At 41.5% G+C, this 23234-nt stretch overlaps 1 protein-coding gene across 3 annotated transcripts; it reads right to left on the bottom strand.

Moving 5' to 3' along the window:
* Positions 1-145: 145 nt before the first annotated feature.
* On the bottom strand, positions 146-22995 carry CASP2 (caspase 2). 3 transcript variants are annotated; one of them, XR_007509026.1, is made up of 12 exons: positions 22525-22993; positions 18396-18563; positions 17265-17340; positions 15705-15799; positions 14041-14217; positions 12719-12847; positions 12163-12253; positions 8776-8925; positions 8572-8681; positions 5529-8198; positions 3716-3899; positions 146-274 (listed from the first exon to the last, which is right to left on the bottom strand). XR_007509026.1 is itself a non-coding variant. In XM_049824415.1 (10 exons), the coding sequence occupies exons 1-10, from the start codon at positions 22672-22674 to the stop codon at positions 8064-8066; spliced, it is 1281 nt and encodes a 426-aa protein (XP_049680372.1). In that variant the 5' UTR covers positions 22675-22993; the 3' UTR covers positions 5117-8063. The 3 variants fall into 3 exon arrangements, 2 of the variants coding, with proteins under 2 accessions (XP_049680372.1, XP_049680373.1); XM_049824415.1 differs by lacking the exons at positions 146-274; positions 3716-3899 and having other exon boundaries at positions 5117-8198; XM_049824416.1 differs by lacking the exons at positions 146-274; positions 3716-3899; positions 5529-8198 and adding an exon at positions 11987-12048 and having other exon boundaries at positions 8577-8681; positions 22525-22995.
* Positions 22996-23234: the final 239 nt, after the last annotated feature.

Below are 23234 nucleotides of genomic sequence, written 5' to 3'. Positions count from 1 at the left end.
GGGCTATTTGCAGGCAAAGTAAGCATTCACCCCTTAAGCAGAGAAGGGAACAGCTATCGTGTAAGAAACATTCTGTCCTCCTGCAGGTATTGTACTCACCAGAGTTTGCTGGTATCGGAACGCTTTTGTTGGAGAGGCATCCCCAGTCATATCCCCAGAGAGAATGTCCGGTGGAGTCGGGGTTGTTCAGGGCAATGTCTTCCCGTCTGCTCTCCCCAGCAAAATCATGGAGTGAAAAAGACGGAAGGCTCCAGCTAAAATCCCACGGAGCACCCTGCGAGAGAAGGTTACTGGTGAGGGGACAGCAAGGGAGAGTGTAACCAGAGACTCCCTGCCCCCTCCTGTTCAGTCTGTGCTTGGACACAGCAGCCGCTTCCCCGCTTTAATACCTCACTCTCTGCTGCCCTGGCACCAGGACAGCTCAGTAAATTAACAGGAGGTAAGGTTTCCCTTTCCTCTCTCAGGCAATATCACTCTTCACTGCATTTGGAAGGGGTCAACAATGTGGGACCATAGAAGGAATGGGGGCTGATGTCAGAAAGAGACTAGGGAAGAAGAGGATGGGGATAAAAAATTAGCAAAATTAGAGACAAGAGAACCACCCTGCAACTTGAGCAGGATTATTCCTACAACCTGTTTCAGGGACAACTTTGTGAAGTGTCAGCACCTGAGAGGGCAAGTTCTGCTAGCAGGCATTGGAAGACTGTTCCTTATATAAATTACATGGTGTCCTCACATTTAACATAACTTTTCTTAAAGCATACCCAATATTGCCAATTCCCTGGTCTCAATACCTCACCACAAATAAACAGCCTTCCTCACAGTCTTTGTACCTTCATGAACCTTCATCCACTGGTGTAACCAACATTCAGTATCTTTTTCATACAGAATCACAGAAAGGTTGATGTTGGAAGGGAGCTCTGGAGGTCATCTGGTCCAAACCCCCTACTCAAAGCAGGGCCACCTAGAGCTGGTTGCCAGGACCGTGTCCAGATGGCTTTTGAATATCTCCAAGGATGGAGACTCTGCAACCTCCCTGGGCAACTTCCTCCAGTGCTTGGTCGTCACCCTCACCATAAAAGTATGTTTCCTGACGTTCAGAGGAAATGTCCTCTATTCCAGTTTGTGCCCATCGCCTCTTGACCTGTCACTGAACACTACGGAGAAGAGCCTGGCTCAGTCCTCTTTATACCCCTCCCTTCAGGTATTCATACGCATTGATCAGATTGCCTTGAGCCTTCTCTTCTCCAGGCTGAACAGTCCCAGCTCCCTCAGCCTTTCCTTAAAGGAGAGATGCTCCAGTCCCACCATCATCTTTGTGGCCTGTTGTTGGCCTCTCTCCGGTATCTCCAGATCTCCCTTGCACAGAGGAGCCCAGAAGTGGAGCCAGGACTCCAGGTGCAACCTTGCCAGAGCTGAGTAGAAGGGAAGGATCACCTCCCTTGATCTGATCTGCTGGCAACGTTCCTCCTAATGCAGCCCAGGATACCATTTCCCTTCTTTGTGGCAAGGGCACGTTGCTGTCTCCTGTTCAACTTGGTGTCCACTAGGTCCCCCAGGTCCTTTTCTGCCAAGCTGCTTCCCAGCTGGGTGGCCCCCAGCATATACTGGTGCATGGGATTCCTCCTCCCCAGGTGCAGGACTCTTCATGAGGCTTCAACTCTTAAGGATTCTTTTTTCCATTTTCTTTCTAATTTTTTCCCATCATCCTCAGAAGTGAATTTCAAGTTTTGAAACATTTTGTGATAGATACACCAAAAGAATGCATATTCTAACATTTAAATACACATAATTTCATTCCTGAGAACTACCTGGAAAAGATCTTATATTTTCCTCTTGTGTTAATGTTGGAGGTTTTTTTCTTAATCTCTGACTAGAAATTACATAGGAATATAGAAGACAACAAAAAAGCTATGCTTAACCAGATTTATTATACCTAAAACCAGTCAAAGCTGCTCAACAGCACAGCCAGGAGGGGTTCATGGGATGTTGAAGATCCTGGAACATCAGTAAGGGTGCAAAATAAGGAGGTCGTACCTCCTGCCCTTCTGTGTGTTCTGGGCCGTTGGCACAAGAAAAGCAAAGAGGAACTAATAGGGTAGAAAGGGCAAAATCAGGGTGCTGCTCTGGGCTACTGCCTTGAAAAACAGGGCACTGAGCAGCTGTGGTAGCTGCCATGTCCTCAGCTGAGTCATAGCTACTGTATCCTGAGGCAGCAGCAAGCCCAGAGGTCTGTGGGGAATGGACCAGATATTACAGGCCACAGCTCTTTTCACAGACACCTGCCTTTTTTTTTTTTTTGCTTCCCCCCCACCCCCGTTATCTGTAAAGCTTTTCAGTCAGGGAAACTGATAAATTCTATATCTAGGCAAAGCAGACAGTTACTTAGGGCAACATCATGACTTCCTAAGCTGCTTCCCCCACTAAATAAAGATGGGTTATGTAAGGGTATGTGAAAGGATCTCCTTTATTAAGGTTATCCAGTCAAGGACCTTTTCAATCCAGAAGGTGATGATAGAGAAAGGGGAAAGCCGTAAACAAAACCACACAGAGACCCAGACCTGAGAGATAAGGGATAACAGAGATCATGCAAAAGACCAAACGTCTCCCAGTCACTGTTTGATGAGCCATTAAGAAACTACAGGCACAGCTTTGGAGAGGACCAGCCTGGACTTTGTCACTAGTAAGAAGGGGGAAACAAGGAACATAAGGATTTGAGATACTTGAACTGGGTCTGTGGGACTGCAATGCTTGTTGAGAAAAAGGGTTGGGGAGGAACCATGTGGGGAACAGACAGAAAGGGGATGGTTTTCTGAAATCCAAGGCTGGTCAGTGTGCTTGTCTGACTGAGTGCTGCTCCTAATCACCAGAGTCTGTCCTAGCTTCTTATCAAATCCTCAACTATCTTTCCACGAAATCTCACTATCCCATGTACCTGAGTGCTGTAAGGCTGAGATGCCAGCCTCTGGTGAGACTGGCATGAGTGAATTTGGGGTCAGCAGCTGCAGTTAGACCGGGGTGTGGGGGCTCTGGGGCCAACAACTGGAGCAAGGGGGGGTCTGAGCACCAGCAGCTGGAGCAGCCATAGCTCTCTGGATCATCTCATTGGGTGGCCGGAGCATCAGCTACAGTTCAGACCCACGTGAGGGGACTCAGTGCCAGCAACTGAAGTCAGACCAGGGCTGTAGGCACCCCAGGCCTGTGGTGCCAGCAAGAGGAGCGGGCCAGTGTCTGCTCCAGCATCTAGGACGGGACCAGCATGCTTAGCTGCTGAGGGGACTGGCGCGAGCAAGGCGAGATGGGGAGGGCTCAGCACCAGCAGCTGGAGCAGGGCTGTAGCTGCTGGCAGGAATGTCTGTTTCTTCCCCAAACCTGGGATGCGTGCATGTAATTTGGTGGGAAACTTCAGTCTGGACTAACCAGCAAGCAGGAAGCCCTGGGTCCAGTCAGGGGTAATAGGTGTTCAGTGGGAACCCCAAGTGTGGGGCGCCTGTGGGACAAGCGTGTGAGCACCTCTGTTTGCCAGCAAGCATCAAGCTGGACTAACCAGCAGGTAGCAGACCCACGGAGCAGATAAGAAGGCTCAAGATACGGGCAGGAGTATGGAAGAGGCAGAGGGGCCATGCTCTCTGGGTACTCAATGGATCCATGAATGTGCTTGTGAATCTGGAGAGCGGGGCTGCAAGTGCTTTCACTACCAAACATCAATCCTTACCGGCAAAGAGGAGAAAGGGGAGGTGGCTGGCTGCATTTCTGCTTTTGAGTCCTGGTAGCACTGAAGCTAGGTGCTGCTGATGGCAGTGCCTTAGCTGTTGCAGGCTACGGAGCCGGCCGTGTCAGCATCCTCCATACACGTGTCTGTTTCCGAGATGCACGCTCAGCCTTCCTACTGTTTGAACCTGCAAACGGAAAATCTGCAGCTACAGCCACGGGGCTGGGACAGAAAGCCTGGGATTTCTGGGCTCGGCCAGAGAAATACGCAAGCCACAGAGCTGCTAGAGGCAGTGGCAGTTTATAACATCCCTTAACTGTTTATTTCTGTGTAAAATCAATTTAGAAAATTTAAGCCTATGCTGCCTCAGTGCAGCATGATGCTCACCTTTGTCAAAGCATCGTTTCTATGGGAGGTGTTACTGTTTCTCCTTATTTTGCAGCTGAAAATCAGAACTTTTAGGAGTGACAAAGGAAAAAAAAAAATCAACAGCCTAAATCACAGCAATTCCAGTTATTTTTCTTAAGTTAGAGAAGCCTGAATACAACTCTGAGCTCTTTGAAAGATGTCGTGAATTACAGAAGATGTCATCTTAAGAATTTGTGCACACAGGCATAACAGTTTATGCAGAAATACAGTCTGGACACTAAGTTATACAGAACAGTGACCATAAACAAGGTACCAAATGCAGATGAATGGAAAGAAAAGAATACCAGACCTTTGCAAGACAGAATTCTACAAGTAGTATTGGCAAAAGCAGCAACACTAGGCCGAATTGCACTGAATAGGATTAGTACTCATTCCTAGTGAAATAGCCTTACCAAGGCTGCTGATCCTGTGACAATGGTCGATTATAACTTCTCCAGAGATTCTTTCATTCCCTTCCTTTTAAAGAAATCGTATTCTGTATGCATACGCTGATGACATCACTATGTAATGAAGATGATCTATTACATAACAATATCTGCTTTTCTTGCATTTCCTTCTCCTAACTTAATAATTTAGTGGTTTGATATAGTGAAGAATTCTTATACCCTGAAGACAAGGGTAAGAACACATTGCACAACACAAGTATAGTGTATGTTAGGAGTCTCAGCCTGGCATGAATTTTATAAGATATTTTACAGACGCTTAGCCAAATCTTTTCACGTTTTGGAAAGCATGCCCACTTTCCGTACCATTCTGTACATCCTAATTTTTAAGGGGGTCAATGACTATTTTTACAAAGCCAAATCCTTTGAGTATCTATTACTTCTCATAATAGCAAACAGGGAAACAAAGTTTGGAATTACTACAATTGTATTCATTTACTGAATTTTGTTCTATTAATCAATACAATGATTTTTCTGCAACTCAAGACTTGTAAAATACTTGTCTACATCCTGTTCACTGTTTTCACTCCCCATCCCACAAAACTTTTGACCTTATTATTCTTTTGGTTTCAAGCCAAAATATGAACCAGTTATAACACTTTGCTGCTATCCCAGCTATGAAAGTCATTCCTTAAACTATGCTAGTAGCTCAAAACTTATTTCTCTGAAAATATAAACATTTTGTTTACTTCATCTTCTGGACTACTAGAAACACTTTTTGCATGGGTAGCTGGTGGTAATTCCACTGCTAATACTACTACTACTAGATTTCCTGTACCAGAATTTGGTATTACTGAAAAAACAATGTACTTTTGCAATAAAAAGAGAACTTGGAAGACAGGGAACGCCCTTCTAGGTGTCACTATGAAACGGAGTAAATGGCAACCTCCAGTGGATATGGATACTAGGGATTATTTTCTAATTACTGAGAACAGAGCTTTTACCTTCTTATTTCACACTGGCTTTCACTCACTGGCTTTCTCCCAGGTGCATTACTTGGGTCTCAGCTTCCCTTCCTAGCAGCGAGATCATTGCTCATCTGTGAAGGTGGAGCAGAAAGTTGTGTTGGTTCTGTGCTGTACAGCTGCTCCCAGTTACCAGACTTGGGCATTATAGGTCACGGCCTCTGGGCACCCCCTGGCATTCGTCTCCATGCAGCTCTCTGATCCCCTGGATCTTCCCCCACTTCCAGGGTCTTTCCTCCAGCTGGTATATTCACCTTCCTTCTGGGCCCTTCCTCCTTGCAAGACTCCTTTTTTTCAGGAACCCTTCATTTTGGCACCAACTTTTCCTTCAAGAACACCAAGCCCACGATTTTCCCAATCTAAATACTTTATATGCTGAAACACAACATCACCCTCCTACTTGGTGGTTCTGCCTCATATCTCTTTACTAACGCATTAACTTTGGTTTAGCCCAGTTGTTACCAAAATTTACAAGCAGCCCATATTGCTTGCAGCTAGCAAGTAGCAGGCTTCTGCCTGAGAGTTCAGAAGTGCCTCTGGGAGGTACTACCTCAAGAAATTACACTAAATTCTCTTTATATAGAAGCTCCATTGGTATAACTCTCCAAATGGAGGATACTGCACAGATTAATCAAACAAGAATTCTTTATTTTGATTCCTCAAGGCAGTAAAATACAAGTATACAAATAGAATATACAAAAGTGGCAGTGATTCAACTTGATGCAATCCTACACACACCTAAATCCATCAGAGTGGATTGCTTCATCAATATACATATCTGTAAAATATTGCACCATTTCAAAGAGGGACCACTCAGAAAGAAAGTGTTTATACTCCAGGGAGGTACAACAGCCCCTAAACTGGTATCTTAAACTTCAGAGTAAGGCACCAATTGGCAAGTATGATCCGTGTTCCGTTTATCATGTTGGGTGTAAGGTAAGTGCAAGACACGTATTAATGCTGCACCTTTGTCAGCTGGAGGCAACACAGCCTTCATTTCCCTAGGCAGAACAATAAAAAAAGCACATGCCTAATTTTCCAGCCTCCCTCCATATCTCTTTGTGCTTCCTATTCATAATTCTATCCTGAAAAAATATTTTAAAAGCCACACTTAAATAAAAAGAGTAAGCCAGGAACTATGCCAACTTCCTGCTACAAAATGGAGATCAAGACTTCTTCACTACAAGTGAACAGACTGTAGTCCATACGTAACCCAGTATATCAGGATTTAGGCTTTACCACAAAAAGAGAACAACGCCTATCTCCCACGTCACATCAAATAGGAGTAACTGCAACAGGACACAAGCAAGAGACAAATTACAGCATGAAGACACTGTGTAGGAAATTTCCAAAAGAAGTGATGGATTATGCCACAACATTTCTTATTGACCAGTTGAAATGACACTTTGCAAACAATATTAGCTAAACAAATAGCTTTAAATGATCATGGCTGAAGAAAGAAAACTCACATAACAGGGTAATAATGTGAAACTCTTCCCTCTTAAAAGGGAAACACTGCAGTGATAAATAATCCAAGCAACACGCTTAGACTGTAAAGAGCTGCCTTGAATATTTTTGTTAATTAAACAAAAGACAAAAGAGCCTTCTGTACAAGGCTGTAGGGTTTCACGTATTCAGTTGTACAGTACAATTTATAGACTCCTGAGAAGCTGGTGGATTGAATGCTATGCTTGTTGTGACACACAGGTACTATGGCAAACAAATTCCTCAAAAGTAATATTATATGCAGCTGTTCACTCTTGGGACTAAGGGGAGCTAATCTAGAATTTCTAGATTCAAAATTATTTCTGGGGCAGTTTATGGAGGCTTATTTGTCTGTATCAGAAGTCCTGGATCTCTATTTGTTTTGTTGATAACCTGGGATATTTTGTAGTTCTCTTGATAACTTGGCTACAGAAGGAATGTGCAAAAACAGACTTTTAAGTGATCAAGATGGATAAGAAAGTGCCAAGTACTGAAAACTATAACCTTCCATTTTAGAGAGGGGAAGGATTCTCCTTCACAAGGAAGCCCTTTTCTAATGTGCACTGGAGCTGACTCCTGCATGAAGAACCAGGCGGAAAAATACTTAAAAATTTTAAAATACAAGCATAAGATAAGTAGCATTGTATGAGTAATCTTCCCTTCAGAAAGGCTTAACTTTAAAAAAAAAAAAATAAAAATGAATAGTCTGTTTCCCTTTTCACATTCACTTTGCTCCTTCCAAAGGATGTTCCCACTTCTTCCCAGTTCCAGTACTGATCTTCTTTCCATCAATTTCTATATACATGGAATAAGTCAGGATATTAGAATTTTAAACCCTGAACTGAATCAGATTAAAAAAAGAGTTGCCATATTATTTTAGAAAAAGGACATCAAGAATTGGACTGGCCAGATATAAAAAGCATTCCTTGCTTCTGCATCTGATGTCACAGCCCATAAGAATGAAAACATAGACGCCCATACTCAAAGTTCAGCTTTGGCAGTATCTCTCTTCCAACAGAGTTGGCAGGGTTATTTTCCTGGCAGGTAGCCAGGAAACAGGTAAAGGTCCCGACAGAGCGTGCTACAATATTCTGACATTTCCTTGCAGCGGTGAAATTCTGTGCCTGGGGCATAACCTTCCCGTTGCTTGATTTGCCTATTCACCTAGAGGCGAGATTAAAAAAAATAATAAAGTGACTGGAAGAATTAAGAAGACAGAAGAAAAATGTCATTGCTTTCTGTACTTATAGATTATTCTGTTTAAAAAAAGTAATTCTTAGCAAGCCAGATTAATTCTTCCCTTAAGTTCACCATGCGACTGCACAAGTGAAATGAAAGGAGTCAAAGAAACAGCATTTTTACTTTTGTTAAACTGCTGTGGAACTGTATATATATATAAAAATGGGAAAAGAAATAATAATTTTGCTATAAACAAGGCAAGAACAATTGCTTTAATAGTAGATTAATCCTAGCAATTTGAAGCACTGGAAGGCTCTACAGAAACTAGGTTAAGTGTGGGAAAGACACTCCAGCTCACCTTCACCAACATGTCAGCTACATGAGTGTCTCTGGAGTCCTCTGCAAACACAGAGGTGAGAGCCTCAATATACCAGGATCCACGCTTGGTGTTTCGCATGGCTGCGGTGCCTGAGAAGAAAGTGTGTATTATGATGAAGTTTCTGGGGAACACAGACACATAAAACCTCCTTATGCCCTAACAATTAGGGTCTTCCCCCAGTACCTTTCAGACAAGCATATCCACAGATCATATCAGAGCATGTAGGCAGACGCAGCTTGAGATTTTCTTCCTTGTTTGCATCACTTTCCTCACAGCCTGGGGAATCTGACCATTCTTTCCCATCTCTTTGATCCACTCCCCGGTCTGTCTCGTCTGGGAGGGGGCAATAAACAAGGAGGGGGAGAAGAGAGAAGAGAAGAAATTATCCTGAAATACTGGATGTAGTTTTCCTGTACTTCCTTAGTTTTGGGCTCTGGTCAGCAATGGCAGAACTGCTGTCAAGCAGAAAGCTTTTGCATGAACTTTAAGTTTTTTCAGCTATTTCTAAAACTCATCTGAAAGCTCTTCTGCACAAACTAATGCAGATACCAACAAGCGCTGAACTTGCTCAACCTAACGTGACTGTTAGTCCGCCTGCTGACTGATTTTCTCCCCTCTCCTTTCCTATATCCCATTTTCTCCCCATCTCCTTTCCAGATCATGGGATAACCAGAAAGCAAAGAAGATTCTGATAGTTCTTCATCATGCATGGAAGGATTTGATGCCTAGCCCTAAAAGTTTCTATTTTCCACTTTTACCTACCTTAGAAATGTCCAAAAATGTCTAGTCCAGTTTGGAGTACTAACTACCTACTTATTGCAGAACTCAAATGAGAGCCATAATTTTATTTGCTAAGCTCTACCTCCAAGACATCAAGAAAACATGGACAAAATATATGACCTAGTTCTAAATCCTGACTATAATATCACTTGTTTCAATCAAAAGCATAAATTGTGCAATAGTAAAATATAAAATAATTTGACCCCAAACACAAGAGAGAGAAGTCCAGTACAGAGTTTAGTTTAAAACCTAGAGAACATTTAATGTCCTTTCCAGGATTCATTAGTACGTATTATGACAAGTGTAGATATTCTCAACTGGTTGTTCACAAGATGCAGAGCTTCCATTGTAATCTAGATTAACTCCTTAGTGGTAATAACTTTAATAGTCCAGCTATGCTGTATAAAAAATAAAACTACGTTTTACAGGTTTTCTATATAATTTTGCCCTTTTGTTCTTTTGTTCTAAGATGAGAATCTACTATGCTACTTACTTCCTAACAGAATGGGTCAGATTCTAGTCTTAGAGGGCATAAGCGTCCACTTCAGGGGCCTTCTTGTTATGATGGCTCCAGGTTTTTGTTGCCAGGTTGTGCCTAAGAAATGTATTTGGATTTCTAACATTTTTACAGGCAGTGGCACTGGTGCCATCTCATAATTATGCACAGGAAATGGTCAGTTCATAAGTCAGTAACATTGGTTTTTTCCTCCAAAATGCAAGCAGCAGTGGGAGGGGTGTGATTATCTGACAGGCTAGATATAGCCTATAATTAAGGCTCCATAGCTTAAAATTTCATCATTACTTCCATCAAGTCCATTCATCATCTCTTTAAGGTAGCAATGCAATTTTTTCTGTTTTTAACCACACTTTTTTCATGTCTATTATCACACTTCTCCAAATCTTTTTAGTTCTCTTCTTCCTAAAAATTTAGTGTACCATTCACAGCGTATGTTATTTCAGACAAGACTCAGGTAATTTTCCAGTCAAGCTGTATTATTCACACTGGCATCATCCATAATGTATAAAGTCAAAACCTTTTTGATTAAAGCTCCAGAATTATGTGCCTTCCTCATGCATTTGTCTTCAAACACCATTTCAGTCAACTTACCAACATAACTAAAAAGTGTAAAGCACTAACCCTATCAGGATATTCCTCTGCATACTTAATCTCTAATTTATATCACCAATAACTGCCACCCAGATTGATCCAATCTGTTTAAATTTTACTGAAGCTCCCAGATAACTGTTTTCCCAATTGATTTAAATAACTGCTAACTACCTAATTGCCATTATTTACCACAGTTCTTCACTTTTCTGGATCAACTACTATATTAACTAGAGATGTTAAGCAGCTTCAAAGTCTCATTTTATGTCATAGTGAAATCTGACTATTTGTCTTTTCCCATTGCTTTCTGTTGCCACTGGTTTTTGATCCATGACTGTAGGTGGACTACTTCAATTCCTTAGTAGACTCCTGCCAAAGACCCTTTGGAAGTAAACTGTACCAACTCTTCTTTATCTACATTTTTTAATGTGTCATTAATAGAAGAGAGATAAGGCCGATCACATAAACTTAGGGAAAAAATAACCTATGCATTTCTCATTTTGTTTCAACTGGCTCCAGCAAACTTGCATGGCATAGAGAGATTGACTACTAAGCTCAAGTTGTCCACACTATTTACACAGTCTTTTAAACGCTGCTTTTGAAAAAAATTTGTATTGGCTAGTCTAACCTTTGAATGCTAACATGAAAAGGTACACATTTTGGTTCACAGCTCAATTACTTTGTAACTAGCTTTCCCCTCCAACTATTAATCAAGGTTTAAAAGAGAGGTTAAAAAAAACAGGTGAATGAAACATCTTCTTGGCTAGAGGACAAACTACAAAGCTCTGCTAAAAATGAAAAAGAAATTGCAAGGAACAAGGGAAAAGAACGGGAAAAGGCACACACGCTCAAAAAACTTCTCTATTGCATGGGAAAAAAACAAAGCTTTCTAAGACAGAACTTCTCTTTGAAGTATCTGCAGTTTCACAGCAATCCCAAAAAGTCCAAGCACTTTAAGGAAAAATTTGGTCATTAGCAGATTTGAAAGGTAGTTAGTTACAGACATGTGTTTAGCTACAAAAGGAGAGAGAAAGAAAAGCAGAATTTTTTTTTTTAAAAAAAAAGGAACAGAAAGAGTGGAAAAAGAACAAGTCTATGACAACCAAGAAAAGAATTCTGTACAATAGTATGTCAGAATTCTATAATAGTATGTGGAAAAGGATGTAAGGAAAGGTCATTTGAAGGTTGAAAACAGGATAGTGTAAAGGGAAAAAAAAGAAAAAAAAAAGACTCAGAGCCAACTTCGATAGCTCAAGAGATGACAACACAAGAGAGACAACACATCCAGGATCAAGAGAAAGACAGGACCTCAGGCAAGACTCCAGTGCTAGTGTACCACTCCATGCTGTGCTGCAATTTGATGCACCGTATGCCCCACTCCCCCTACTGCAGGCATAGCAAGAGAAAGCCTCAATATATGAGTGGGATACGATAGAGCTTCATATCACTAAGGTGCTCTGGGGTCTGCAAGTCAATGCACACGCCTCATGCAGAGCAAAAGACACTTACAGAGCAACAGATGCAGTGGCAGCAGCAGGGCAGAGGGAGGTGAATATGGGTCCCACTTACACCTGAGAGAAGCAAAGAGGAGAGTTGACAGCAAGTTGAATGTGAGGGTGTGTATGCGTGTAAAATGAGCCTTAATGGCATGCCAAATACATGGCTTTTAGTATTCGGGTACTCACCTCCCCGGCAGGCCTGAATAAAGAACATTTTGGGCTTATTCTGGAGATTTGGACAGTTTGCATTATCAAAGAGCCGGAAAGCCTCCTGCAACTGAGAGAAGAAAGATGATAAGTATTCTTCACTGCAGCCTTCCGTGAGCCAAATCCAGTCTCACCTTGCTTCCCTGTATTTTGGTTATTACTCTCCAGTCTTGATATTTTCTCCTTTATCTCCAAACTCACTGTGTGACAAACACATCCCTTTCCCACCCCCTCCCCCAGCTCCTAGTAGTTCAAGTTCACGCACTTTACCTAGTAATTGTACATGAAGGAGAATGAAGTAACTTCTCCTACTTGCCGTATTTCTATGCCATTCTTTACCTTACAGACCTCTCACAGACAGCCCCCTGCCTTTTTCTCCCCACAAGCCCTTATCTTCGCCTTTTCAAAAAATGTGAATCCTCAGTCTCCCATCACTTCACTTTTTTTTTTTTTTTTTTAACTTTTTTTTTCCCTCTTTCCATTGTTACTTTCCAAGACTTAACCTAAAACAACGTATCAGGACACGGCAATATACCTGCAGTAGTTTGCCATCACTGCCATAAACCCCACCCTCCACACCGTGGGAAAGTAAAGCTACAATGCAGGAATCCACATCCCGATGATCTGGCAGCTTAGAGAATCTTTCCAATGAATTCTGCATCTCCTGGAAGAGAGAAAAAAAATGAATGTTTAATGCTTTCCAGACTTGCACAGGGAAAGTGAGTCAATATACAGGGAAAAATACAAACAGTCCTCCTGTCATGAAATAAACCCTACATACATCAAATTTACAGGATTAAAGACATGTGTTCCATAAAAAAACAGCAAAATGTTCTTGTTCTTTTATGTAACATTCAGTCCTAAGTATAACACTGTGAAGAAGGAAACACTTGGGCCAAAGGGGGATGCAGCAGGTATCTGAATTGGTACATATGGATTAAATACAGGAGAAACCAACTGATATTTTATAGAGGTTTTACAGTGACACTTGAATCTGGCTGGGATTTTGGAGCAACTTAACAGATACATACTCTGGTATGTCAGGCATTCAAACACTAGTGATCAAAACACAATAACAATTTAAAGTGGAAAACTTTAGGAACTCTGACAACATGGCAGGTGCAAAAGTCTTATTATAATGTTGCAAAAGCTGCCTTCTTGAATAAAATGCTCTTTAACAGGTTCTGTAACATTTGGTTTCATAGGGATTTAAAAGGATGAAGAACAGATGAGGCTGGAGAAGGCAGAAATTGCATTCCTAGGGAAAGAGAGTGACTTGATTCAGTCAGTCAAGGAACATTACCAATTTTCCTAAGTGAACCACAGCCACTTCTCTAGCAATGCAAAGACTGAAAGAGTGGTATTTAACTGCTTAGATACTTAGAAGACTGATAAATAGGATGGCAATTGACTCAATCAGTGAAAGGACATGAAAACATCACTTACACTTGCAAAGACTAGGTCAAATATTTGCAAAGTTTAACTTTTAAGATAGCAGAACACTGGAAAAGTCTATCTAGAGTAAACTGAAGACTTATTTGTGGTTTTAACACACATGCCAGATGTGGCCTAGAAATTCTTGTACCTTGCACTACAGTCAGACTAGAGTAGTATCTCTTGTGGTCCTTCATGACCCTACTTTGCATCCTTAAGTCCTCTGTCTTCCAAGCTTCTTCATATTTGTCAGCATGTGAGCAGACATCGTGCCATTTAGGCTTATTTTCTATGCATAAGTGACCACTCACATCTTCCTGTTCAAGCTTAGTTATACCAAAGGGAACCTCTTAAGATGTTTATGTAACAGTTACAAACTCTCATCCATACTGGTTGTGAAGTACTGGGATCTATCCCCCTTACCTGTGCAGTTTGATCATGAAAGACAGTCACTTGGTACCCAAGATGCTTAAAAAGCATCTCCAGGGAAGTACAGTCCACATCTCCCCCTGCACGATACTCCAAGTCCTTCTCACTGCTGAAATGGATGTTGCTGAGAATAAGTGCTAAGCCTCGGGGCTCTGATATCAGTTTATATGCCTGAGAAGAAGATTTAAAATTGATAAATTTAGACTACACAAAGATATAATAGTGTTAAGGTAGAACAGCAAGCCCTACCTACTAACTTGATATGATATGCAGGATTTCTTGATTGAGAAGGCACAAAACCAGCAGAGGTCGAAGTTGTGATTTATTATTTTTTTTAATTAAATAAAACAAATGTTTGTATTGCAAAGGGTCCAAGGACAACTGTATTTGCAAGCCTCCACAACTGATGATCCTACAACACTACTATTAAGATGTTATACTAGCTTGCTTTATTTCTCATTTTAAAAGAAACACAACTTATACATTTCAAACTGTGAATTAGGTCTTGCTAACTTTTCTCCCCTTCCCCACCCTCACCCCAGCATGGCCCCGTATATTTCCATCATCCCCATCGATGACCTTAGGACAGCACTACGTAAAATTTGGCTAACATTTCTTAATTGCTGTTGGAAGCAAACAGACATGTAAAATAGCATGTAAGTGGAATTGTAACAGCAAAGGACTGTCAGTCACTAATCCTGAAAGTTATCTGGCTGGCAAAAAAGGCTAATGGAAAGAACTAATTTAAAAGGGGTGTCTTCAAATTAAGTTCCCTCTGTCCCTCCCACTATAACAACAACAAATGAATAGTAAACTCCTGTAAATTGGAAGTGAAATTTAATAAGAGGCATATCAAATCAGGTGTATCCAGCCACAGATGTAAAAGGAGCCAAGTCAAGCTTACACTGATGCTATCTAATTAGGTCTCCCCAACAGACAGTTAATTTAAAAAAAAAAAAAAATCAGTTTTGCTGAACACAGAGCCTGTGACAGAAGTGTTAAGTGTTAGCACATTGTGTAACCCTCGTAAAGCATCTGCCTTATTATATGAAATGATTTTTTTCCTTAAACCCTCCCCACCACAATCTATGCTTTACAAGCATAAACAAAAAGGTAATTAGACTACCTACATAACTTCAAATGCTGCAGATTAGAAATTCAGGTTGTTCTACCCAGTACTATCCAGCACAGAATCCTAATCTGGTTCTTGAGCCTGAAGAGACTCTTCCAGGTACAGCTGGCAATTAAAACAGCCAAGACTGTGACTACTAGTCGAAACACAGTTCTAGTACCTTACAGTCATTTATAGGGTGTGTCATCACACAGAAGGAGATGAGGATGCAAATAAATATGAGGCAGTAATACTGACAGCTTACACAGAGCAACAGAACAGAAGGCATTTCACGAAGCTCTTCAAGAGACAGGGATTTGTACAGAGTTACAGAACTTCTCAGAATTTCTGGATGCTTGTAAACGAAACTATGTCAAATCAAACTTGACTGGTAACACCTTTCAGTTACACAAATAGTACAACACTGATTTGTATCCCAATAAAGCATGTGTTTTGAAGCAGTTTTAAGTAGCATGTGTTCAGCTGATATATCCAAACTCCTCACATCTTTCCCATCTTAAGGAGATTTTCTCTGTCAACTACTTACCAAGTGCCGATGATCATGATAAAATTCAGGAGTGCAGTACTTCACTGGAGGAATCGGGGGACCATCTCCATTATCCAGGGAATGTTCCATTGGTTCTGTGCAAAACAAACATATCAATAATAAGAAGAAATTCCAACTACAAAGCCTCTCCATTAAGGTAGTAACTTGCAAATTCTGAACTATGTGGTCTTAGGCATATTCCTGTATTATACTATTCATACCTCTAAAAATTTTGCTTGATCAGGGACTACAGACACACAATGAAACACAGCAGAAAAAAATGAAAGTACTGGAATGGTATGCTTATTTTTTTATAATTTTAATTGGCAATTTTTTTTTTTGTCTTGTGTGTGGGTTAGCCTTATCTAAGGCCTAGTAAATTTGGTTCTGGAGAGTATGAAAACAGAATTCTCATCTAAAATTAGAGCCATGTGCTTTCTGTCATTTTGTACCGTATGTTACTCCTTTCACAGTTAGGCAGACAAACCATTGCTAGAAATATTAAACAGAATAGTGCTTTTCCTTTCATAAAAGGCCTCCCATGCTCACTGGATACAATTATTTTTTGCTGAACACATGCATAAGTGATCAAACTAGATGTTTCTAACTTCCATAAAGTGCAATGCCTTTTTTTGTTTATCTGCTTCCGAACAACCCTTTCCTCAATAACAGCAGATGAGAGGAATGATCATCAACTATATGCCATTTGCAGACAAACACTCACTCCCCTGTCCTGAAGAAACGGAGCTAATGACATTCATGATATCCTCTGAAATCCTTTTTCGGCCTTTTGAGGAATGGCTCTCCTGGTTGGAGAAACATACGTTCTAAAAAACCAACCCAACCCTAAAACCTTTGCACCTAAGTTAAAAAGCCCTTCAAAATCTAGACACTTGTTCTTTAACACCAGAGAGAGAGAGCGCTTAGTAACCAGCACACAGTTAAAGCTGTGGTTAGGGAACAGGAGTACTCCAGGCATTACCAGAGGCAACATAAAGACTAGCAAGGAGATTCACACCAACAACTAGTTCCCTGATTTAAGTCACAAATGCCTGCTAAAGAAAAGCTGATTTGCTGCACTCAACAGAAGCTATAGAAATCTGTGTTGGGTCCATGTAATATATATAAGGCCTCGTACTTAAACTTACTTGCTAAGAAGGAAGTCTAAGTTAAGGAATACTGCCCCAAATCAGTATCTTTTCACAGCTCTAGTTCAACTAAACTCTATTAGAAATCTTAAAGAAGAATATCTTTGAAACATCTAAAATTTTAGTGACATGTAGTGTTTAAGCAACAAAATTTCCTGTAAGAATAAATGAAGCTGACTAGAAACTGATTGGGTTCTCTCTTCCAATATGCTATTTCACTTTTATTTTCTAGCCTAATTCTGTTTCTTGCATCTGATCATAATATAGTCAGTTCACTGTCAAGTTTTGTATTCCTGGGATGAGCAAAGTGGTGGCAAGCTTATTGCTAGAATTGAATTAAGAGAGTATTAAGACATTAGAAGCAATCAACCAGATAGCCAATCAAGTATTCACGATGTCACGTGCGACTCACCAACCCAGCGTGGTCTCTTTGAATTGGATGACTCGCTGGCAGAGACTGGAAGATTTGATCCATAACAGTGTTCAAGCTACAAGACATCCAATAAATCCATGAAAAAGAGTAGCATAAACCAGTTATTTTTTTTCTCTACACTATAAGCCTGTAGGTGTCATGGTACAAAGATACATGCATTTACATACACATATATGTGAATTAAAAAAATAACGTTATGGTTCACATCCAAATGAAACATCATGACAAAATAGCAGCAGCATTTTCTGTCAATGCAAAATTCCTTCCCTTCTTTGCTCATCTCTACTTCTACCCAAATCCCCAGTTTGGAAGCCTTACACTGAAGTCATCATATCCTCCTCATTTTTGCCAAAAATTGATTTGTCCAGCAACTCCTATCTTTCTGTTTGCTTTCAAGATGTCATTGTTTGTATAGTAAAGCACAAATGAAAACAAAAAAGTGGAAAGGGTAGTCTAATAAATCCTACATTTTAGTAAGGGAACATCTCTCTTCAAAAATATCTGGGCTTCCTTCCTTCATATAAAATACGTTTACTGCCAATTTCCATCCTTGTCAATGCACTAAGAATATTGACTCTTTGCTAAATTCTTCTTCTAGTCCAACACTAACAACTGCAGATAGTAAAAAGGTAAAAATACAAATAACAAAATAAAGAAAGAAAAGTCTCTCTCTCCTCAACAGACTCACAAGGTTTCCTCTGAACATCAGGAAACACACTTCCACTGTGAGGGTGATGACCAAGCACTGGAGCAGGCTGCCCAGAGAGTTTGTGGAGTCTCCATCCTTGGAGATATTCAAAAGCTGTCTGGACATAGACCTGAGCAACCTGCTCAAGGTGATACTGCTTGAGCGGAGGGTTTGGACCAGATGACCTCCAGACGTCCCTTCCAACCTCTACCATCTTGTGACCCTGTGTGAAAATTCTCTTCTTCCCAAATTCCTTCCCCTCTGCTTTTACTAAAGCTACTACAAGTTTCAATTTGCAACAAACCCCCATCCTGTCCTTTATAAACAATTTTTCTTTTTTCCCATTTCAAAAAAGATCACTTCGTGCCCAAATCCAATGTGAAATGCAGTGCATCCATCTTATTTTTTTAAAACTGTTGTACCCTTGCAATCCCATGGCTCAGGTTGGATGTTGTCTTCAAGATCATTGCCTCTAGATGCTGTTGTTTCGTTTCTCGTAAAGCTTCACAGAAGGCCGAGAAGGCATTAGGGCCTCTCTTGGGCAGCAAATTGAGGAATTCCACATTTTGGCTGAAGCTCCCAGACTTGGCCTAGATCCAGAGAAAAAGCAAAATCCATACTCAAAGTAACACCCCAACACAATTAATTTCCAATTAATCTTCAGAACAACTAATTTTTTTTTACTTCATGTAAATGTTTCATCATTGTGCTTAGCTGTGCTAGATCCATTTTTATAGCTTTTCCTAGTTGATTTCGCTCCCATTCCTCTGTCCTATTAGCTCAAGGGGGAGAGTATATGACAACACAGCAAGCCAACAATTCACCTATCGTGCCACACACAGTAATACACCTTCTTCTCTCTAAACTTTTACTTCCAGTTACTGTTGGAATAGTATCTGCTTCCCCTTATTGAATACATGAATTCCAGAACATGCTTCCACTGCTGTCCAATAGTTTGTAGTCTCATGTAGTGATACACAAATCCCTCAGACAGCATTAAGTAAAATACTTATTATACACAATCAATTCCAAAAAGATACTACATATGTAGACTGTAACATTTAAACCAACGAAGCAATATACAGTAGTATATGAGAAAAATTAACAATCAAAAATGAAATTCATGTAACTGTGAAACATTCTCAAGAAGTTCTAATTGTTAGAATATTAACAGGGCATTTGCCAACAAATTGTATAATTTATACAATAGTAGCCTTCCCTGAAATCGAAAACAACCAACAAATCAGGTACTAAAATACTGGGTATCAAAAATAAATTTTATCAATTCCATGGAATTCATCTATAATTCTTGAATTACCACTTAGATCTAAGATGTCTTCTTTTGGTGGATGATAAGAAATGGTTGGCGAGTTACACAGAATCAAGGCCTAACACTATGCTTGCAATCACAGGAAAATCAGAAAAAAAAAGCCTCAAGTCACATGTGTAAATCCTCTGCTACAGAAGATTTCACGTCATCTGGCTGCTTTTATAACGTTTATCAAGCTTGGTGTTAAAAGTAGTTTGGCTTTTGTCCCATCACACTGTTTGGAAGAATATTGCAAAATCTTGTTGATCCAATGCTCATGACTGATTAACAGCATTTATTTTTGTATCAACAATGTCCCTTGACTTCAGTGTTCTCCTTTCCTTTCCCTTATTTATCAAACTTCTCTCTATAAATCGGTCTCAATTTGCTACAGTAAACAAGCCACTTTCTCTCAGCCTCCTCATAAGTGGCCTCTTCCCCTTGACAATGCAAGTAGCCTTTCCTACTCCCACAGAAACCTCAACTTTCAGAGCACTGTTGACTGGAAGTGCATACAGTAATATCTCACCTGTGCCTCTCCAGAAGTATGAAAATACCTTCCTTTCTCCTGGTGACACTCCTCCATTAGTCCACAGAAGATACCCAGCTCCATATACTTGTATCTTGCTGTAAGCACACTGAATTTTATTTTACCTAATAAAATGCTATAATTTTTGCTCCGAGTTTAAAATCCCTCTCTTCTAGGCCTTCATCTAGATAATTATATTTACATCATCTTCGCTACACAGGAAACACAAATCTTTTTGTCTTTATTCTTTCTTAGAACTGTATAATGGAAAAAAACTCAAATTGCTTAGTATCTTTCTGAATGACCCAATTTAAATTCATTCCTGTCAATTCCTACTCTCTCTCCCCACTTTGGGCAAAGGAAACTGCTCCTATTTATTAACTCTTCTCCAGTGTACACCTGTAAACTCTTTACTCACTCTTCATATTCCTTGTGAGCTCTTCATCCAGCTCAAGCACCTTTGTCTTCAGTGGCTCTTCCTGCAATGTCCTCCACTCCCACCTTTTTCTTACTTGTGGTAAAGTTTCAGTACTGGTTTAGCATCTCGCACTTGAAGAAATTTCATCCTTCCTTCATCACCCTGAGCTCCTTGGTTTATTTCACTTTCCTTAGATTACAAAAGCTTATTTAAGTGAAGTGCCCTATTTCCAGAACCATTTTTTTTATTCTTCTGTTTAGTTTAAATGAAACCAACAGGACCAGTATAATTGTTGTGCTTTTAAGACAAGATGATTTAAAACATAACCATTTCTCCAGATCTTGATTTCCTGACTTTTTGGGGGAGCAGGGGGATATATAGAACCAGTCAGTTACAATATCCAGGAAAATCTATGTTTTATCATCGGACACGGTGGCATTTGCCTCCTCCTATGTCCACTAAGGTATGTGATGATTAGCGTCACAATACATTTTCAAGGGTAGGCTACCTAACAGCTCTCCTAAGACCTTTGTTCACATTTGAGCAGAGAGCGGAAGACTATTACAAATTCACAGACCTACTATAGGAAAATGAAAGCTAAGACAAAGTGGTTTTGACTCAAGTGATTTTTTTCTTTATGCACGTTACTTTTTGTTTATCCACAGCACTGTTCTGATTAGTACTATCCTGCAAACATTCCCTTCATTTCCATCCTTCTAGTACAAAGCATACTTTGCAGTACTACTGTTCCAGTTGTGAATGCTTTCCTCCTATCCCTGCCATATTTGTATTTTTGGTGCAATTTCCAGATTCATACCCTGCAACAGTAGTTCAAGTCACTTTGTTCTCTTGCTCAGGCTGCTATAGTTCTTTACATACATTTAAGCTCTTAGTTATATGTGTATGTTGTATTAGGCACTATTTTTCCACTAAGCTATTACTATTTACCCGACTTATCCATCATAACACCTTTCTCCTTACTGATAATCCATTATTAAGTATTGTTGCATCTCCTTATACCCAATTACACCCAGAGGGGAAGATTCCCTTAGTCGTCTTCCCCTCTGTCTCAGTTTAATACTTCTTAACTACAGCAGCATTTTGCCAAAAAGACTATTTTGGAGTAAATAGCTCATAATTCTCTTTTTCAGCATCTGTTCTTGTGACAGGACCATCAACCTTACTAAGGGACTAAGAAGTCCCTCAATTGCTTACTTGAGTCCCGAGATGCACTTGACATGCACCATCATTCACTTCCTTCCCAGTTTGCTTGCTCTTTGAAGACCTGTATCTCCATCCTGCACAGTCTTCGGTACATTACCATATCTCTGGGAGCAATCCCAAGCTATTTCCAATGACTTCTCTTCATAGTACCCACTGCTCAGGAAAAGTGACAAGAACCTGCAAACAGCATTCGTCATCCAAGAGTAAGTCTTGGATCACGTAAGGTTCTTCAAGCAATTTACAAAAACATATATGAAGTACAAATTCTTCCAGTGAAAGGTGCCACGACAAGCTGGTTTACAATATATTCATTAACTTACTTTCACAGTATTCTTTTGGAAATAGGTATTATTCCTGCTTCTACAAATGGAAAAACAGAGAGGCACAAAATGACAACAAAGGACTGGAAGACACCACCTGCCTCACGAAGCGCAGCCTCCCATGACTACGTACCAGTACGTGAGCCAAGGACTTAGTAAATCTCAGACAAAACCTGTATTGCCAAAAGCAGCTTGCAGTCCTCCTGCCTGTTGCAAGCAAACCCTGTTCTCCCAATGAAATCCCATTAAAACATGCGGGTAACACGCAGTCTTATGCGGAGTGGCTGAGGGAGCTGGGGCGGTTTAGTCTGGAGGAGAGGAGGCTGAGGGGAGACCTTATCGCTCTCTACAACTGCCTGAAAGGGGGGGTTGTAGTGAGGTGGGTGCTGGTCTCTTCTGTCAGGTGACTGGAGATAGGACGAGAGGAAATGGCCTCAAGTTGCGGCAATGGAGGTTTAGGTTGGATATTAGGAAAAATTTCTTTACAGAGAGGGTTGTTGGACATTGGAATAGGCTGCCCAGGGAAGCGGTCGAGTCACCATCCCTGCAGGTATTCAAAAAGCGCATAGACAAGGTACTCCATAACGTGGTTTAGTGGGCACAGATGATGGTTGGGCTCGACGACCTTGAAGGTCTTTTCCAACCTAAACGATTCTACGGGTTTTACCGTGCTGCCACCACCAGGAGCGACACTGAGCTCAGCCAGAAAGCAAGTGCCGTCGAGTACGACCCGCACGCCCGCACCGCGTACCTGTATGGTCTCCACCATCTCCGCGGTGACGACGTCCTTCTCTATCAAGTGCTCCAGCAACTCCTTTAAAACCAGCTGCTTCGCCAGCGCCACCCGGTTCTTCTTCAGCGCCTCCTGGTGACACCGCTGCATGCCGCACGCCACCAGCATCCCGGCAGGAGAGGGGGACACCGGGACCCCACTCGACGCCGCCGCGACCCCTCCCCGGCGCTGCGTTCTCCTCAGGAGGAAGCGGGCCGACTCCTCCGCGGGCGGCCACCGCCTGGCAACGGGCGGACGAGGCCTCCGCCGCCCGCCCCACCGGGGACCGGCGGCGAAGGGCGCGCTCCGGGCCACCCCCGGCTCCCGAGGCCGCGGCGGCAGGCCCGCTGCAGGCCGCCGTGCGCTCTGTCGGGACCAGCTCCCGCCGAACGGCCGGACCGCTTTCTTCCTCCCGGCAGCCCCAGCGATTCAAACCGCGAGGGCCGCTTCCTCCATTAAAAAAAAAAACAAAACAAAACAAAAAAAAACCAAAACCACACAACCAAGCCGTGTCCCGTCGTGCGCATGCGCAGGCACGCCTTTCCCCACCCTCTTCCCCTCAGGGGTTCATGCCTCTTCCCGCTGAGGCGTCTGCCGCGGGGTGTGTGTGTGTGTGGGGGGGTTATACGGTTGTAGTCTTTCACGTCAGAGTAACGGGAGGGGTTCCACGCGCACGTAGGGTTAGCGGG

The sequence above is a fragment of the Accipiter gentilis genome, chromosome 21, assembly GCF_929443795.1.
Source record: "Accipiter gentilis chromosome 21, bAccGen1.1, whole genome shotgun sequence".
NCBI lineage: Eukaryota > Metazoa > Chordata > Aves > Accipitriformes > Accipitridae > Astur > Astur gentilis.
Note: the sequence above shows the minus strand (reverse complement) of the source record. Positions and strands in the feature narration are given on the sequence as shown.

Bases quoted from the DNA above. Each gene is read 5' to 3' on its own strand.
- CASP2 (XM_049824415.1), bottom strand. From the start codon at position 22,674: ATGCTGGTGGCGTGCGGCATGCAGCGGTGTCACCAGGAGGCGCTGAAG. The intron at 15,800-17,264 runs GTGAGTCGCACG...TGTTTTGCACAG, and splicing joins AAAGAGACCACGCTGGGTTG to AACCAATGGAACATTCCCTG. The intron at 14,218-15,704 runs GTAAGTAGTTGA...TCTTCTTCTCAG, and splicing joins ATCATGATCATCGGCACTTG to GCATATAAACTGATATCAGA.